The sequence below is a fragment of the Sturnira hondurensis genome, unplaced genomic scaffold, assembly GCF_014824575.4.
Source record: "Sturnira hondurensis isolate 20B ecotype Veracruz unplaced genomic scaffold, ASM1482457v3 Scaffold0021214, whole genome shotgun sequence".
In the NCBI taxonomy this organism is placed as follows: domain Eukaryota; kingdom Metazoa; phylum Chordata; class Mammalia; order Chiroptera; family Phyllostomidae; genus Sturnira; species Sturnira hondurensis.
Genome location: NW_028093845.1, coordinates 849,513 through 869,245, shown reverse-complemented (window position 1 = coordinate 869,245; position 19,733 = coordinate 849,513). Strand labels below are relative to the sequence as shown.

The following is a 19,733-nucleotide window of genomic DNA, read 5'->3' as shown; positions in this document are numbered from 1 at the left end:
GGAACGCAGCAACACTATAATAGTTGAGCACAATTCCAGCCACCAAAGACCTATTTTGGTGCCTCAGCTCCTGAGACCTGTCTCTTAGGGATGTCAGGAGGCAGGGATTTCTACTGTAGGAAATGGAGCTTCTTGGGTCGCCGAGACAGCAGTAGATGTGGGGACATGACAGGGGTCCAGGGCCTCAGGCTCTGGCATTTTTTATTTCTTGCTGTCATCTCCTGAAAGGACATTTCCCTGTGACTGATCACAAAAATTGATTGAAGGACAAGAGTCACTAAAGGGAATGCGGGCACATGGGAAAAACCTCTATGCGAGGGACCTTAGATGAAAACAAGTTGCCTCTAAGTTAGCCATTTGGAGAAAAGTGGACTGAGGTCTTCTGGTTCCGGGGGGCTGTATCTGGATGTTCACATAAGCCATTTATGTAATACTTCCAGCAACCATCCGAAGGAACCCTAATACATAGACAAAAATGGACTCAGAGCTTCAGCGACGGTCCCTGCTCACACAGTTGCCTGAGAGAGGGATGCGGACTTATTTTTTTTTTTTTGTCTCAAACACTCACTGAATCATGCTACCTTTAACTGGAAGATGACTGTATGCAATTTGTAATGTCCTGCTTAAAAAGACTACATGATAAGCAGTGACAGCTTAATCATCCATTTGACCCTGAACAAAAAGACACCACTCTGATTGAATGTAGTAAAATCAACATCAAATGGCTTTGAGTAAAACGCAGGAGAAAGCAGCAGATTGTGAGAAGGAAGGTTTGGGATTTGCAGATATTTTGACGAGTCACCTGGAAACCCCCAATTTATTCCTCATATGCGAAAGAACCGCATTCAGAATTAAAAGGGCTTTGCATTTGGTTTAGAAGTACTATGTCAAAACACTTGATTATCTAACTTTAATGACAAGAACAGAACATGCTTTCATAAAGTTTCACTTTCGTTTCCCTGAGAAGCTCTGTTCAGTCACGTGGCCTTTTCTGGAGCATTCAGTGCATTTGTAGGAGGGAAAGGCCTTTTAATTAGTACAAGTTGGAAAAAAGACATCTCACATGGGCGATGTTCTTCTGATGGAGACGATTCCTGCTAACATTGTACTGTTCGGAACCCAGCTGAAAGTGATAGGGATTTTCCTGATTTTCAGACATGAATTCTTGGGTAACTTTTCAACCTAAGGTGAATGAGAACAAGGAAAGAATGAAACACAAAATGGATAATTGGCCCTTCTCAAGTCCCTCCAGGCAAAAGATGTACCCAAAAAGTCTAATAGTTTGGATCCAGTGAGTTGCTGGGTTTCCTTTAGAGATTATCCCTGGAGACCCATGCTATTGGCACAAGGAGTAAAGTGGTGACAGACAGACACTCGTTCACTCACTCTTGGAACAGGCACTTTTGTAACACCCACGCTAGGAGCTGAGCAGTCTGAAATGCAAACGATATGCACACAATTCTTGGCCCAAAGGTACTCCACCTCCAGGAAGTCAGAGAGAAAGGTAAGGAAGCCCAGAGAAAATGCTGGTTATCCAGACTGAGGAAGAGCGGAGAACACCCCAGGAAGGGCCGTGGAGCTGACTCACGGGCACTTCCACTAGTTTGGAAATGCATCACCCCTGGGAAAGATGTGCCAGACATTCCTTCACAACGATTCAACCACCTCAGAGCAGAAATGAAAACAAAGCCATTTGTATGTTGTTTGGACCCACCCTGTGCATTTCGTGGTGGGAACTCCAGTGCCAGTGCAGAAGTAAGGGTGTGTGTCTGCCAGTTATCCTGCAGGCAGAATTCCTGACAGCCAGGATATGCTCTGTGGCCAGAGTGGATGGCCCTGGTAACACATTATGGCATCAAATGAAACATAAGTCAGAGGCTCAATGAGTGTGGTAGTGAACGAGCTGTGGGCACACACAGCACATACACACACGTCATCATCACTGTCAAAACTGGGAAGCAGTTAGGAGCACTGACTAGATACACACCATGTGCTCTGTGCACACGGGCCCATGCACCCAAGCTTCGCCTCGAAACCACTTGCTCTCCAGCCAGGCACTACAAGTGAAAAATAAAAGCGTGAATCTATTGCACTGAGTATCAAATAAGGCAAATAACAAGCAAAGGATGGAAGCACAGGGCTGGAGACTTCAGTGGCTGGTAAGGCCGGGGAAGATGGCGTGGCTAGGGAAACTAGTGGGAAAAGTCAGGGTATGTAGGCTAAGTTCTCAAGACAAGGGTCCAGATTCAGTGAGACCATTTTACAAGTAAATAATAGCAACACCAAAAAAAAAAAAAGAGAAAACACCCTAAAAACAAAAAATGTTTTGCAAATTTGTGACATTTTATTTTCACAAGCTAACAAAAGCATAGTATGCGGGTTCATGGGAGCTATGCACGTAAGAACAAGGGTGGTGAAAATAAGAAACAAGCAAACAAATATCAGTTAACTAAAGATTAAACAAAATAAAGAGAATAAACCAAGAAGTGTGTGTGAATGTAAGGACAGAAATTTTAATTGAGCAGAGCCTGTCATGTTGAAGTGGCACACAGGCCGATGCTTTGTTGTGTGTGAGGTATTCCATGCACATAGTCCATTTAATCAGAAAAATTGTCATAAATCAAATAATGCGGTCTTCCTGGGGACCACAGTGAGACATCTGTCCAGCTCAGTCCACTTAATTCAGGGAAACTGGACCAATCTCTGGATGTATCGCAAAAACTGCAGTAACAATAGGGACTTTGAAGTTCTTTGTCATTTGTTAAAAACACTGAATTCAACTCATTGAATCTGTCAGTCAGTTCAGTTTTGCCATTGGTCAGTGTGTTTATTGCTTTGACAGGAAAGTGTTTTTACTCAAAGATTTGCAGAACTTCCTTCCTGTGAGATTTCAGTAGCATAGCAAGTATTGCAAGAGGAAGCTACTTTATTGATCCTAAAAATACAGCATGAAGGTTCAGCTTGTCCTTCACTCAATTTACTGAAAATTGTATTGTGGAAAATAAACATGAGTGAATGTTTCCTAAACCTACTTTTTAATTCTATTTTTTTTAATTCAAGGGGGAAGAACCACAATTATTTTCCTGGTAGAGAAATAAGTACCCAGCACACAATGAAATAATGACCAACTAGTGATCTCCACATACCTTGTCTCCCATCTTCCAACCATCCCAGAAGGATCCCTGTTGCCCCCATTTTGGAGATGAGGGAAAACAACGTTCAAAGGGTTGGAGCCCCCTTCACAAAGCCAGGAATTAGTGAATTCTCTACTTGGAAGTTCCATGTGGGAAGGCTCCCTGGAACCTAATAGGTAAATGCCCTGTCTTGGCAAATCTAACTCTTAGAATTTCCTTAAAAAATAGTAATTCTGAGATTGGGTTGCTATGAAATATTTCTGAGGGAATTCATAGTTTCAAGAAAGGGCTACAGGATGCTTGGGCAAAACTTCCCTATGATCTTGGACAGTTGTCATGCCTCTGGGTGCTACTCAAGGTTGTCACTAGAACAAGGGCATTTTTAAAAGGAACGTTTTGGATTACCTAAATGCAGGAAGCTCAAGGGGTGGATCATGACTGATCCAGGGTGAATTAAAGGTTGCTGGCGCTCCTTCTTCTCTCAAGCCCTGCAAACATTTCTCATCAGAATAGGACTAGAACCTGTTCCAAAAGTCCCATCCCATTGACGCATTTGAAGTTTCAGTGTGTGGCCTCACAAACTGGAGAAGCCCAAAGGTAGGTGGCGTGTGCCCTAGAACCATCCTCACACGTGGCTAGTTCCACTTAGCAAAGGCTTCAGTCCCCCTTCCCACCACACCTCTGTTCAGACCAGTTGGATCTGAGGGATACTGCTGGGGGCCACCTCAGACATGCTGGACTGGCAGTGGCCTCTTGCACCCCCAAGTCCTTATTGTCTCCCGTTACCTTACCTTCATCTTTCAATAGGGTATAAGGACAGTTAGATATTTAACATCGGAACATCATGGTTCAATATTTTAAATCTGTAGCAAACACAAATGTTTTCTCTAGTTTGCTTTCACTAAATGATTTCTGTATTGCAATTTTTGTCCAAAGGCAATTTTACCATGAAGAGTTTAATTTTTACACTAAAAATGTATATATATACACATCTCATGGTGAGCTAGCTTGCTCTGGCTTTTGAGCTCGGGAATGAATTACCTGTTTGGGGGAGGATAGTAAGTTGTCCGAGTGAAGATGGGGAAGAAAGTGAGGAATTGTTACATTTCCATCTGAAAGGGACCACAGAACCCATTGCCAGCCTACCTATCCCACCTTGCCACCACGCTTTCATCTCCATGTCAACACAACAGAAAAATGACACTGGGCAATGTCACCTGCTTTTTACATCGATTGAGCTAATTGATAATGCCAGTGCATGTCATTACCTATCTTGCACATCTGCAGGGAAGTCTTGCACAACTCAAATGAAATGTGGTAATGTGAAACTTAAGCAATGGAGGGGAACAGAGCTATGCTTAACTGATAAATGCAAGTCACACATGAATGTGCTTGGGCACCTAGCAAGTATGACCTTCAAAACAAACAAACAAACAAACAAAATGCTGAGATGTGGCATGGTACACAGTTACCCACTATCTAAGCAGAGAAGTGTTTTAAAAAGTTAGTAACTGTTTTTTCATGATGACTTTGAATTGGGGGCTGTTAATTGAAGGAATGGTCCTAAACTATTTTGTATTTTTTTTTTCTTTTGGCAATAGTTAGGTACAGAGAGGTCAGTGGAAGGCTTAGCCACCTATTTGAAGAGGGACTCCGTAACAATGAAGAGGGACTCAGTGACAATGAAGAGGGCATTCTAGTTAAATCTGTCTGTTATTGAAAACTCCTAGCTGACTTCTCAGCCCAGTGTGGTTCCTATCAGGACATGTGGTACCCAGATTTTTTCTCTTCTTTGTCTCTTTTCATTCACAGTTGTTTAGAGACTTCTCATTAAAATTACTTAGAGTGAAAGAGAACATGTTATAAAATAAATCTAGTTAAATACACTTTGTTGTATTGCCTCATTTGGGTGATGCATGGACCTAATTTTCCTCTCTTTGTGTCTTAACTACGTGCATTAGGTGATGCTTGCCAATTAATGCAGGATGTCACATCCCCAGTTGTGTTCTCTATCTTCTTAAACATTAAAAATAAATACATGCCATCTGTCTCATATCTGAAAGCAATTCAAAGTGGTTACTTTGTTTGCTTAAGATTACAGCACAGTTTATAGCTTCAGTGCTTCCGAATAGCAAGAAAGTCTATCTTCATTTCATAAATGTAGCTTCATTCTAAGGTGAATTAGACAGAAGGAGCAGAAGTCTCTTGTGGGAACTGGGGTGAGACAGAAAGCGGTGTTCAGTGGTGATTAACCTTGTTCTTTTCTTTGGCAGTTAAGTGCTGGACTGGATGCTTGTCTGCAGCTTCCTAGCTGAGCGAGCTAGGGAAAGCAGCCCAACTTCCTGAAGCCTCAGCATTCCTCATCTGAGAAATGGGGACAGCGTCTACCGTGTGGTGTTCTGCAGAATACACACACAGATATGACATATTGCCTACTCGATTCCTGGTTAAGGCAATTGTCTACTACTTAAGAAGTAGTAGACAATTCACTCGGACAACTTCACTCAGATCGCTTACCATCCTCCCCCAAACAGGTCATTCATTCACGAGCTCAAAAGCCAGAGCAAGCCAGCTCACCATCATCATCATCATTACCCAACTTTGGTAAAGAAAGAATTTAGTTGGGGAAAAAGGGTTATTTTAAATAGCTCATGGTGCCATAAAGCTAGAACCTAAGAAAGGAGTTTTATATGAAAGCTACCATATTTTGCCATGTATAATGTGTACTTTTTTGACCACATTTTTGAGGGAAAAATAAGGATGTGCATTATACATGGGTAGTACCTGAAATAACTTGTACCTGTTCTTGTGTTTTGTAACTGTTATGAAAAATTCCTTATACCATATTATGTTCAAAAATAAATGTTAAAATTCCTTTAACATTTTTGTATTCTTTTTTTTCCTATTATTAAGATAATACAAAAAAAGTATCTTAATAGAAATAAAGAAATAATTGAATTAAAAAAATTAAAACGGAAGTTTTTTTACTGAAGGTTTGGGCCAAAACTGTGGGTGTGCAGTATACACAGCAAAATACGGTATGTTCTTTCTCCACAGCAACCACGATACGAAGGTACACAACTCCACTTTCACCTCCACTGCTGTTTAAGCACATGGGTCAACCTGACTGTGGGGGAATAGGATTGGTGAATTGGGGGAATTTGAGATTTGGATCTGCAGTGGCTACAATGGCACTTTTCAGGGAGAGTTTTGTTTGTTTGTTTTTGAATGCCATGCTATAAAGCCCCAAGTGCCTGAGTAACTTAACTATAATTAAAGGGGCAAAGGGCAATTTGATGATGTTCTGTTTTCCATTCTAAGTCAGAGCAATTTTCTCAACAATACTTTCTACTGTAGCACAACAGAAAGTTTTCTAGATCTGAGCTGTGTATCTGTGGATGGGGAACCTATCATTTGAAGTCCACCCTTTACTCAGAGACCACAGAATTGTAGTTCCATATAAAATGCCAGATACTCGTGATCTAGCTCAAAACACCTCCACAGTAAGAAACCGGAGGTCCATTGTAGTTCAGCAAATCGTCCAAGAGCATACAGCCACTAGTTAGAAGGGAAATGTTTCCTTTCTTTGAGCTAGGTTTCAAACAATTTGTTAAGCAGACGGAAATTTTTTATACTTCTATAAATATGCTGGGTTTACAGCTGATTCATTGCACAACAGTTCTCCTAACAGCCTTATTTGAACATAACTGAGCTGTTCAGCATAGTCTGCACATGACAAAGGGGTCAAGCCTTACCAGTAGCCGAGAACGCATTATCGAGCCTTTATTTAGCCGTACAGTCAGGGCAGTCCAGCTATTAGTCACCCTGACATGTGTTTCAGAGCACAACACACCCATGAGTCCTGGCCACATTTCATCTGCTTCCTCCACCCTCCCACACCACAACTCCTCCCAGATTGCTGATATTTTTACTGCTGTTCTAGAAAGTCACTTGACATTCCTAATCTGGGGATGCACTTAAAATTCCCCTCTCAAATTATAAATTAAAAGCAACTACTGTAAAGTGTGCACCTCCAGCAAAACAAAGGTCTGCTATAAAGAGAAGTCATGAGCACTTAAGGCATTCAAAATGTGAGAACTTCCGCACAGTTAAACTAAGAACTTCAAGAAGCTTTCCCATGGCCATTTCCTTCCTATACCCCTACCTAGAAAGCACACATTACCTTTGTCTATCACTACTGATGAGCTTAAAATAAAGCAGTAAAACTGAGACCAGGACCTAATGGTATCCACATGAAACCCTTCTGAAAAACCTCAAGTGGACTCTACATCGAAGGTATCCCATTGGCCTTTAAATGATACAAAATTATCTGGTGATCACGTAAACAGACTCCTCAGTTTTACTGGCCTAACCAGAAAGGCATGGGTTATGGAAGGGTGGGTTGGAGAAAGCCAGGGCCGCTCTTGGGCCTCCTGTCCCTCCTGTCCTTTTCATCTTCCTCGGTGACATCTCAGCCAGGTGTGTGGGCCAGGTCAGAGAAGGCTGGCCCTGATCTGCTTACCTGGAACAGGGCTCCTGGAGCCTGAGGAAGGGACAGGAGGTGTTCAAGTTCGTCAGTGTGCATATGTCTCTGCAGTATTATTTCCCTGGCTGGAGTAACAGGAAGATAAAACACAGCAATGTTTTCCTACTGTGCCCCAAAGCCTGGTAGCTGCTTTTGTGTCTCTGGAGAAGGGAATTCAGTGCATTGCAGGGTAGCAACACCAAGCGGCTCTTTGCACATTAGCTCCCCGGTCAGGCTGTGAAGTTGACAGGAAGGGACGAGGCAGGCGAATGGCCTTTAGGGTTGCACAAGGGAGATTTCCCATGGCTGACTAATAGAGCAGGAATTTGTTTCAACTCCCCCCATTCCCCAAAAAGATACCAACCAGAGTTGAGATGCTGATAAGAATTCTTTTATGTTATTCCGATAAAAAATACATTCATACAGAAATATAACAATCTTGCAAAAAACAATTTCAAATAAAATCTTGTAAAACAAAATTTTACAAAAATCTTACAAAGATTCTTTAGATAACAGGGTGCTTCAAAAAAAAAGAAATTTCACTAATAGAAATTTTTTAATGTCAAGCAAAAAGTTTCTGCTTGATTGAGGCTCAGTTATCACCTGAACAGAATGTAATTCTTGATGTACTTGCTTATTATGAAAATTACAGGCATTGATATACATGGCACCCAGCCCCACCCAATCAGACAACTCCATGGTGTTTCATAAGTGAGACAAGCCAGCGCAAGTTGGTTTTTTTTTTCTTTTTGTCTTTTGTTTACCTTCTTGCTTAATGGAATTGTTATGGCTAGGCGCACAGCAGGGCCAAAAAAGGAGTTTTCCAAAATCCAGCAAATCAGGTGCCTGGATTTTGAATTGCCAAAAGTGCATTTTCCCCCTTAGCAAAATGAAATGAGTTCTTTAGGTAAGTGTACTACTCATCAGCCCAGATAAAAAACCAGTTATTCGAGCTTTCATCATTGCTCATTTCCAGGAAGATCAAACAAAATACCAGCCCAGCCAGACTCACGTGTATATATGTACATATATATATATTATATATATATATATATAAAGAAAAGGTCCACACCCACATGCCAGCAGCTGGATGAAGTATCAGCTGTCCACACTGTGGTGTGCCAATTCAGGGAAATTATTCGTTGAAAAAATGTGAAGAATCTATGTGCTGAAAAAAAAATATCTTCATCTGCATAAAAAGTGTTCTAAAAAAAATCCCTGTAATTAGCTGACTCTTAGATCTTCTAATAAGGCTGAAATTCAAAATCAAAATCGTAGTGTGTCTGAGACCAATTTGTGGGCTAGTATTCTGTTCATGCCATTTTTGAACAGCCAAGAGCACCCTATCCCAGACCTGACAGTAAGGACGAGCAAAGTCAGCAGTCTGGAACAGAGTCTAGGCCCAGAGTCTGTAACAAATCACTAAATTAAAGATAAAGCCTTTATAAAAGTATAGTTTTCATTTTTACCTCCTTTATGGCCATTTTGAAATATTTCTTCACAGGCTGTGAAATTTCTAGCTAAACATCTAATTTCTCCTTAAAAAAATATTTATATATTATATATATGTATATATATACACACACATACATATACTATACACACAAATATACATACACAAGGATTCTGCCCACTTTTACAAAAATTAATATACTTTCTGTATTACCAACAGATAGATAGATAGTTATGTGAAACTTGTGCCTTTTAAGCCAATACATTAACATTGTTTTTTATAGTTCTGTATCTTTAATATGTGTGAAAACATTACATATTAAATGCAGCCGATGTGTGATCTATACAACTGTTGTGCAAAGTCTATATGAAAGTCTCACGGTGACAGAAATGTTCAGATTTCCCAATTATCATGTGTTTTCCACTTTAACACTGATGGTCAAGTTGTCTAAAATACTGAGTAAATACTGACTTGTTGAGGGGGGGGTTTCATCTCTCTCTTTGTCTTTGTGAAGGAGGACCTTAAAGAGATTTTTCTTTTTTGTATTTTACATTGATACAGTACAATGCCAGGTGAAAAAAGAGCCTTAATAAAGCATGCATCACCCATACCCCTGTATGAGACCCCCAGGTAAGGGGCCACTCGCATAAGGCACCATTATTAAGATCTACAGTGCATTAACAGCTAGAAAACCAGAAATTAGTCCTCAAGGCATAAATAAGAGAAACGTAGCTGCATGAGAAAACACTTTCTAAGCTTTAGTGGTTTTATCTACCCAAGTGAGAAAAATTTTAAGTTCTTAGTCTAACGTTATGTTAGACCAGGAGCTCCTGGCCCTCACATTCTTGACACCCCGCATGTGTCCGATGTCTCAAAGGGCATCACTAAATTCTCCAAAAAGGTCATCAAATTCAGAATCGTGTAAAAAATATTCCTACGCTGCACACCACCTTTCTGGAAGGGGAGTGTTACAAAATCGAAGGGGATGTATTGTGTATTGCCAAGCCCAGATGGCTAGGGATCACCAATTTTGACAAATTGCATTTTAGCTGCTCAGTAACTGGAATCAAAACTATAGTTTTGATTTAAAAATGGAAAAGCAGAAAGTTCCCTAGACCATGCATTACTTTTGTCTTACAAGGAAAGGTTACCATTGTGTTATATTTGTAAATACACAGCTTATACAACGGGTAACAAATGAGCTGTTGTAGCCAGTAGAACAAGCTACTTGACACATTGCACGTTTCATAGCTGCACCAGACGCCAACGTCCCTCTCACACAGGAGGGCCCCCCACCCCACCCACTCACCAAGCAAGGTCTTGATCACTCACACTCCCGCCCTCCATGTTTTCCCTTTTTTTCCCTAAGGCGCAGGCACCCTCCCAGGAAATGATTGGTGGTCGTCTCATCTCAAGGTTTACCCATCACACACAAAACATTCAAACGACATTTTTTTCTGTCTCTTGCAGTCTTGCCACTGCACAGGAAAGACTCTCCTCATCATACAGTCCTAATAGATCCCCCACATACAGTCAACCCAACCATTAACATTCTCAGTGCACATGCTCACGGCAAAGGCTTAGGGACCAGTGCAAGTCCAGGCCACCCAAACACCACACACCACAGGCGCTCTGCCGCTTCCGACATGATTTTTTTTTTTGCCCTCAAAAGACCTTCCAAGGAGAGGTCCTGGAGGCAACTGGGTGGGGTGCAAAATGGCATGCTTTGGCTGGAACACGCACCCTCCTTCCATGGCCGTCTCTCAGCCTGGAAGCCATTTTAGCCGCAGGATTCACTCTGCTCCCTCAGAGGTGCCTCTTCATGTGCAGGGCCAGGTGGTCAGACCTGGAGAAACACCTGCAGAGTCAATCAGCATCAGAGAGGTTAGGTCTCCAGCCCTAGTTCAGTTACAGACCTCCCACCCTGCATGCCCCCACCCAGCTCTTTTCAGAGGGAAGCTGGCAATCCACTGCAACTCATTTTCAGGAGCAGGAAATTCCAAAGGGTAGGAGTATAAATTTAAGGTCTCCATTCCACTCTTTGGGAGCATCTGACCTGACCTCACTTCCCAGTCTTCAAATTCAAAAACTGATGAAGGCCTATCTTCAGAAAGTAGGAATGAATTCACTCTGGTTTTACACACACAAGACACAGAGCATCTTAACTTAAGATAACTGGCCTATCAGAAACTTTTTTTTAAGTGCTAGGCTAAAACAAGGTCAGTCCAGGACAGGAAACCATCTGCCTTCCTACTCCATTGTGGGGATGGCATTCCCAAAGCCAGCGCCTTCAAGCACGTACCTGTCACAGTGAGAACATTTAAAAGGCTTGGCACCAGTGTGCTTTCTGAAGTGTCTGGTTAACTCATCGCTTCTTGCAAAACGCCACTCACACCCTTCCCATGAGCATCTGTAAGGCTTTTCTCCTGGGAAGAGAGCACAGGACAAGCATGCCATGATTTCACTGACCAGTGAGGGAAGGAGCCCTGCTACAACAGCACCTGGTGAAAGTCAACTCATTAGCGCGCTGCAGGTCTGGTGGCCTCAGGAATTCCTAACACACCTCAATTAGGAACAGCAGCTGGTACTCAGAAAGTGACACCTAGGAGCTCTTTCCTGACCTAGCCTCAGTCCTCCAAGTGCTATGCAAGGGACCTAGCGCCCACATGACCATATTCAGTTAACATGTAAGAAAGACAATTACTCAGACTGAAGAAATACTTCAGAGGTGATGTGTCAGCCCACTGGACCCACAGCCTCTCCAAGGGCAGGGTTTTATTGCTTTCTCCATGGAAACCGTTTCTGCCAAGCACTTATTTTGCTCCTTACTCACTTCCCTGTGGAATGAGCTTTGTCGTTTTCTCTGAGAAACTACATTTCTCCAGAACTGAAGTCATGAGTTTCTGGGAAACCCCATCGAAGGCCTTCAAAGAACTTTCTAAATGGCAATCCAATACCAAAGTCCACTTTGTCCCTTAGTCAGATTATAAACACGAATTCACTAAAAGTGCTACCTTTTAGTGAATATCCTTTTAGAGGATATTAAACATTTGGCCAGAACCACTCCTACTAGAGAATGCTGTTTGGACAAATGGCACCTGGGTCATGACCCCGCTCTGCCATGAGCACTTTGGGGACCCTAATTGACAACCCAGCCACCTCCTCTCCTTACTGGTAAGTTAAGAGTTAAGGTGACTTGATCTCTAAGATCCCTCCCAGATCTAAAATTTCTGTGACTCATCACCAATTACCCTAGAGACTACTATGGTAGTTTAAAATGGCACTTTCATAGAGGTTGTGGTATTTCATTAAGAAATTTTTTTAATGTCTTTTAAAAATTGGTATCAGAAAACAAAAGCAGCATGATCCACAGAGAAATTCCCAGGTAGCACCCACTGATCAATACTGCTGCATGTGAAATCTATGATCAAGCTCATTCCGCAGACCACCACCCACAGTGGCGTGCGCCATGCTGCCCAATGACCCTCTCCTCTGATCCTTGAGTTTCATTTCAAAAAAGTCAGAAGCAACTCCACATAACATTACTGTGGACACTGCAGACCACGTACAATAGGTCCTGATCACCAAGAGGGTTGGAGTGGGTGGGGGGCTGGGTGGAGATAGAGAATGTGATTTACCTCTTGTCTGTTTACTCTGAAAGTGTCAACCATTCATCGAGCACATGTCCAGTCTTTCACCTCCTACTCTGTCTTCCCCAGAGACCCATCTCTTTGGGGAAAGAGTGAGGTGAGGATGTGTCTGCTCTGACAGCCTTCTGCGGAGCCCGGCCCCCTCCCAGGGCTGGTGCAATTCAGTGGCGCCCACCAGCGGCCCACCTCCCAGGTCGCAGGAGGGACTGACCTGTGTGAGTGCGCTGATGTGCTTTCAAGTGGGAGCTTTTGGTGTAAACTTTTCTGCAGCCGTTAAAATGGCATCGATGCACCCTTCTTCGACCGTCTGGGGAGGCATCCCCACTGCCCTTGTCACCAGGCTTCCCTGAAGTCCCACTGCGTATCTTTCCTGAAGGGTGTGGATCACCAGGCGCACAACCCCACAGGTGAGAAGGGTCTCTGCTCAGTTCTGGAGAAGAAGGGGGTGTGGAGGTGACAGAGGAGCTCAGGTTCCCCGAGGTGACCAGCACTTCGCCGATGGGGTCAGAGGTAAACTTGGAGGTGGGTGAGAGTTCCTCGGAGCTGTCAGATGACTCACTGCTCACATCCGAGTTTAAGCTGTTGGTCTCCAGGTTGTAACCAAAGCTGGGGCTGCTGAGAGCATCCTCTGGGGGACTGGAGGAAACCTTCACTTCCGGGTCCTCCTTTTTCTCCCGAGCCAGGATGATTTTGGTCCACAGATCTTCTTGGCTGTCAAATTTGATTTCGGAGGCTGACACATAGCAGGGTTCACTCTGGAGGTAACGTTCTAATTCCAGGCAGGTCTGTGCAAAAGGAACCACAAGAAGGCTCATGATTATGACAACTGAAAATGGAACCAAAAGCACTTTTCCAAAAACATGCAGGAATGAAGGGCAAACAGACTGTGGCCATGTCACTATAATAACCGTGTCTTTAGGAGAGCAAGAGGAAAGCTGTTTCTAGGAATGGGGATGCATTGGGAAGAAATACCATGTGGGACCAAAGGCCACGGTGACTAAAGGTCACTAAGCCAGTGTTTGTTATAGTTACCAGTGTTGATGTTTCTAATGAGTTTCTGTAAACCACACAAAGAACACCAGCCTCAGACACACACCCCTGACATGTTTAGCCAGATTATCTGACAATCTCAAGAACCATGTGCATTAAGAAAAGCCCCAGCCATCCTCCTTTCTCAGGCACAAGACAAAAAGGCTGCACCGCAACGCAATGCAATGTGTTCTGACATTGCATGTATCTCCCTTTGCAGACACAGCTGACAGCACAGGGCCACACTCAGTGAGCAGACGCAGCAAGCTGATGGTCTATATTCAAGGACATCAATGGAGCTGCACAGAAACCACCCACTTCCTGCTTAGCCCAGACCTAGTAGGCTTTCAAAGAACGCCATTCCCAAGTGCAGGGCCATGGGTGCACACAACTTTAATGACTTCCACAGTGGTCAGAGAAAAACAAGAGCTTCAACAACAGAGTGGAGAAATCATTCCAGAATGGCCATCTGCTATTGTAAAGGATGCAAGAGGGGAAATTCCTCCGGGCCCTGCTGGGAGTGCCACAATGGACAAGAACTTTATCTACTGGCCAAGAGTACAACTGTATGAGTCATCACTCTATTTCTTTCACGCAATGCCAGAGGAGACTTCCTTTTGAAATTCTGACCAGCAGCCAAAAAAGGACCCGGTTCAGATATACATGCAGTGTGTCATGGACAGAGTGCCCCCTCCCCAGACCCACAACCAACCTTTCAAGAAGCTACAACTGCCGAGAGACCAGCATCCCCTCTCCCCACCATTTCAAACTTTCTAGCCACTGGAAAAGAAAAACGGTAGGAAACATTTTAGGATTAAATTATATCTGCCCTTCTCTTCACTAGGATCAATTGCCTGGATGGCCATATAAGGATGTCTATATGGCTGAAATTCTATAGATACAAATTTCTACAGCCCACTATACTCTTTTTAGCAAATGACATTCAGAAGTAGCTAAGCTATCCAAAGGGCTCACGCTTGCTTTCTTAGCAATATGCCTGCAATCATTATATAGCACATACCCTTCCCCCTCCCCACAGAATCCTCACAGAGCAAGCATGAGCAAGCAAAGGGGGAAAAACCACCATTGTTTTCTCTTTACCCTTAAAATTGGATGTCTGGGTTACAATGCACACCAGAGTGTTCTGAGGAGAGACCAGCTAGACATTTTATGGATGTTCCAAAGAAAAAAGAAAGCATACTTATTGAGATCTTGTTAAACTTTAATCATCTGGCTAATTTAAAATCTCCATTATGCTGATGAGCACTGGGGACCAGAACGAAGCTCTCGGAGAGTTTAAAAGCCTCTGAAGGCTAAGGAGAGCTCTCAGCCTGGCTTGTGGCCCAAATCCCAAATGCCCGAAGGAAACTACTTAGATCAATTTCAATCACGTCCTAGGGAGCAGCTTCTTAAGGAGGAAAAGGGGGGAGGGGAGAGGAAGGTGGAACAGGGCTGAAAACAATTAAGCAGGCATATGAAGGTTGCCACATACTACATTTCGCCCCTCTTAAAGCAATTCTAGGCTTTGAAATCCACAGAATATAATTGTACTTCGTGTCAAAAACCAACAGTCTAACCGGTTAGAAAGACAGCCCCTTTCCACCTTCTAGAAAAAAAAAAGGACAAGTGTCAGAATCTCAGTACCTCAGGGCAATCCTAACAAATTAGAGGGGGAAATTAAGTTTCATAATTGTCCAATGCCAAAAATTCCAGTTCTACTAAAAAATGCCGGAAACCAAGGCTTTTCTTCCCAAACTCAGGCTTGAAGTAATTCAGAGAGACTCATTGTCATATGACTGATAAGTCACTGGTTGTGCAAACACTGCTGGTTTGGGTTTTTTTTTTTTTTTTTTTTTTGGTCAACAAAAGAAGCAGGTAAGAAAAACAAGGCAGATGGACGCAAATGTTAAGGATTCCAAAGAAGCAACTGGAAATGGCCTGGTAAGGAAACGGAGCTGGTGGATGTTTTGCTGGTGAAATTTCTAACTTAAAAAGAAAAAAAATAACTAAGTACAAAGACCAAAAAGGAAAACAAAAACAAACCGGTTAAAAAAAATACCCTTGGCATCCACGCAAGTTCAAATGACAAGTTCCAGCTGTGGAGTCTGGAGCTGGTACAAGCACCAAACTTCTGCCAAGAGCTCGGGTCGGGATCAGGCAGCGGAGCTCGGGCTGTACTCTGATTCAGAAGCCCCAGAAACGGGCAAAAACACTGGGAGCGCTAAGTGCTGCTGCGCCCCACGCAAATGACAACTCGGCTCCACACTGGAAAAAGCCCCTTTAAAGTGCCTCCCGCACCGGAAGCAGGAGTACGTTGTAAGACTAATTATTTTAATTTTTAAAAATTCTACTCAAACCAGACAAAAAATAAAAAAAAGCAAAAGCAATGAACCTCCAGCCACACATCGTCCTGACGGTGTGTGCCTGCACTCCCTCCGCTGCGCACCGGGGCACCTGGCATACAATTCCTATTTACCTGTTGCCAGTATTCCTCCAGGGAGGGCAACGCCGAGAAGTACCCGGTCTCGTGCACAATCTGGAGTTCCTGGAAGATGCTGCACATTGGGAGTACATCCATGTCGGGTTGGAAAAGACAGTCCCCGCTGTTGTACCAACAGGGAGATGTGCGGTCTGGAGTCGGGAGCGCAACGGCGGTGCCTGCAGTGCCGGTAAAGTTTCATGCAAACTCAGTGCACAGCAATGAGGAGCCGCGGGTTCAGATCCTGCCGGAGTCCAGAGACGCGCTCGCTAGCCCACACAATATTTGCAAACACCGGACTGACTGCAAACGTAACCCCTGAAAAACTTCCCTATTCAAACCTCCGCTGCCAGCTCCCCCTCCTTCAGGCCTAGCTCCCCCCACTCCCTCCCCCCCACGTGACTCGTCCGGCCCGCCCCGCGCACCGCCCAATCACGCCGCGCCCGACCTGGGGGCCTCGCGCCGATGATGTCAGCTTCAGCCAATGGCGGGCGCCGGCTCAGCGCGGCCCCGCCTGGCGTGACCGAGCCTCTCCAACAAGGCCTCCGCCATTGGCTAAATTCGAACTTTGGGCGTCTATGATTGGAAGGAGGCCTCGCAGGCTATTTTTAGCAGGGTATTTAAGGCGCAGGTCGACGCACTCCGAAGGAGTCGGCGCTGGGAGGTGTGCGGCCGCGCGGTTCAGTGCGCCCGCGGCCGGTCCCGGGAGCTGGTTCCCTTGTCCGTGTCCAGTCTCTGCCATCCCAGCCGGTTACTGGTCACCCGAGCCCTGGTCACTCAGGACCGGTCCGCGTGAGCCGGGCCGGTCATTCGGACACCTTTCCCCAACCGTCCCGGTCCTGTTACCCGGTCCCCGTCCCCTGCCTCAGGCCCAGCAGCTCTGTGCTCCGGCTGGACTGAGGGGAGCCGGGCGGGTCCCCGGCACCGGCTCGTCTCTGTCCCCATCCTCCGTCTCCCCCGTTCACCCACTTCAACCTCGGGGAAGCTCTGTTTCCTCCGTCCAGCCTCTGCTCCACCCTCTGTCCTGCCTTTCTGTCCCTCCCCCTCCGACCTCGGGGCGCCTTGCCCTCCGCCTCCCCCGGGGCCGAGGCTGTGACTCCGGGAATCGGGGAGGGACACACCGCAGTGCTCGGGTGCTGAGGGGCAGGGAGGCCGGCAGGCAGAGGCCGATGCGCGGAGTCGCGGGGACACTTGTCTGAATCCGGGGACCCTCCTTTGGCCCCCTTCCCCATCGGGGCCGGGGGAACACCTGCGTGCCTGGGTACCTGCCTAGCCCGCGGGAAAAGGCTCAGACGGACCTGGAAGATCCTTGTTGTATCTACTGACTCTTGATGGGGTTACTGTAGGATAAAGTGAAAGTGTTAACGCTGATTCTGTGGGGAACAAATTCCACCTTTAAAGAAAAAAAAGACTCCCTATAATCGGTTAGCAGGAGGGTCAGGAACTACGATCGCATCTTCACCAGCTGTCTTCCTGTTAGAAATGTGATTTCCAGGGCGCTCAAACCTTCAGAATCAAAAGAAGGGGTGCTGGGGGACTGTCCCAACCATTGTCGTTGCACAAGGCCCCCATGTGAATCTTTTGCCTGCTCAAGTTCGCAAACCAGAGTTGTAGAACTTAAAATGTCCATTTATTTGTTACCTACAAGCAGCAGCCCTCATTCTAGGTTGTGGAATCTACTCCTAATTGGGAGAAATCTGGTTTGTAGAGCTGCAGTCTAAGCCCTCACCAAGGTTAAAACTTAACAACTAGGCTTTCCCTCTCTCAATATGTAAACAGTTTAAATTAAGTCGAAGCCGACATTCGATGTATATGTGTGCATTTTTCTATAAATTATCTTCTAAAATATGTTGGTTTTTAAAAAATGCCAAGTCCACGAAGAAGCCGCATTTCAATTCAAAGTGGAAAACTGGATTATAGCTGCTACTTTCCTTTTTATCTCAAAGCAGAGTTTAATGGACATCCTTTTAAATAGTTTTTTAATGGAATATGTCAAAGAATTTTTGAGAGGATTTTGTATGTTAGATTTTAGCAGACTAGAACAGAGAAGACTATGTCAGGTGAATATATTTAGGACCCTGTGACATTCTGGGCCAAGACCTTTGGGAATCAAAAGTTAGGGTTGTAGCTATTATAGAGAATCTATTAAGGTAATGCTAAATGCGCTGATACAAAGGATCACTGACCTCTGTTCATCTGAATTTACACAGAAACAAAAGCATGACTAAGACTCCAAAGGAAACAAAAATCCAGGGACTATACCAGTGAAGGCCAGCACCGTGGGGCTTTTGAGGAGAGTTAGGTTAGCCTTACTTACCTGTTGGGTAATTAGTTACTTGTTGTGTTAATAATTTTCTTTATCTACATTCCTATGGGATGTAAATTTATCCTGTCTCTTACATGCACTGACCAGTACTTAGTAGATTGTATAGTTTTTAAAAATAGTGAACTAAGTACAAACTTCTGGTTAAAAGACAAGTACACACTATGGGTACAATGTGCAGCATGACCACAGTTAATACTGTTCCTAGATACACAGGAAAGTTATTAAGAGAGTGAATCCTAAGAGTTCTTATCATGAAGAGAATTTATTTTTTATTCTTTTTAAATTGGTATCTATACGAGAAAATTAACACTAGCTCAACCTATTGTGGTGATCGTCTCCAGTATATGTAAATCAGACCACCATGCTATATACCTTAAACTTACACAGTGATGCATATTAATCATTTCTCAATAAAAGTGGAAAAAATAACCTAATTGGACATAATACAGATACACTCAAAATGGTGATTTTTAGGGGAAAAAAAAGGTGTAACAACAGGTTTGTACAATATGCTGAATTTCAAAGAGAATTAATTCTATGACTTCCTGCTGCACCCATTAGCCATTCAGTACATTACTCACATCCTATGACTGGCAAGGTATTTAGGATTCATACATTCGCACAATTTTGAGAAAGTCCCAGTGGTGGGATAGATAAAAGACTGTAGAGGTCTTAAAATAAGGACATGGCCTCTCTTGGTGTATGTCACTATTTGGTGAGGATACGGTGTCAGCTCCCTATGTGAAAAAAATATGTTGGGTTCTGAGCCACACTAGGCAACAAAGACAAATCACAGAAAGAGAGAGAGTCATTCAGGGGGAGGAATGTAGCATGGTATGAAAAGTTGGACCTTAGACTCTAGTTATTTGCACTGCCTGTGTGACCTTGGTCACGTCCTTTCAGTAGGAGGTGAAAATGTCTATTGTAGTTTGATAAGATTGAAATAGATGATGTGTTAAAATCCTGGTTCATGACAAATAGTAGTCATTCGATAAATTGAAGGCAATATTCACTAATTCAACACTCATCCATCTCTAAGCACGCTGTTGATATTTATTTTAAAATTTCCTTTTTTTAAAAATAGAGTGAACAGAGAAGCAAAATGAAATCACCTTTGCAGGTCACATAATCTGAGAA

At 43.9% G+C, this 19,733-nt stretch overlaps 1 protein-coding gene across 1 annotated transcript; it reads right to left on the bottom strand.

The window, feature by feature from the left end:
- Window positions 1–8,394: 8,394 nt before the first annotated feature.
- Window positions 8,395–16,612, bottom strand: KLF6 (KLF transcription factor 6). Its single transcript, XM_037031854.1, has 4 exons — window positions 16,268–16,612; window positions 12,974–13,547; window positions 11,415–11,538; window positions 8,395–10,970 (listed from the first exon to the last, which is right to left on the bottom strand). The coding sequence occupies exons 1-4, from the start codon at window positions 16,367–16,369 to the stop codon at window positions 10,919–10,921; spliced, it is 852 nt and encodes a 283-aa protein (XP_036887749.1). The 5' UTR covers window positions 16,370–16,612; the 3' UTR covers window positions 8,395–10,918.
- Window positions 16,613–19,733: the final 3,121 nt, after the last annotated feature.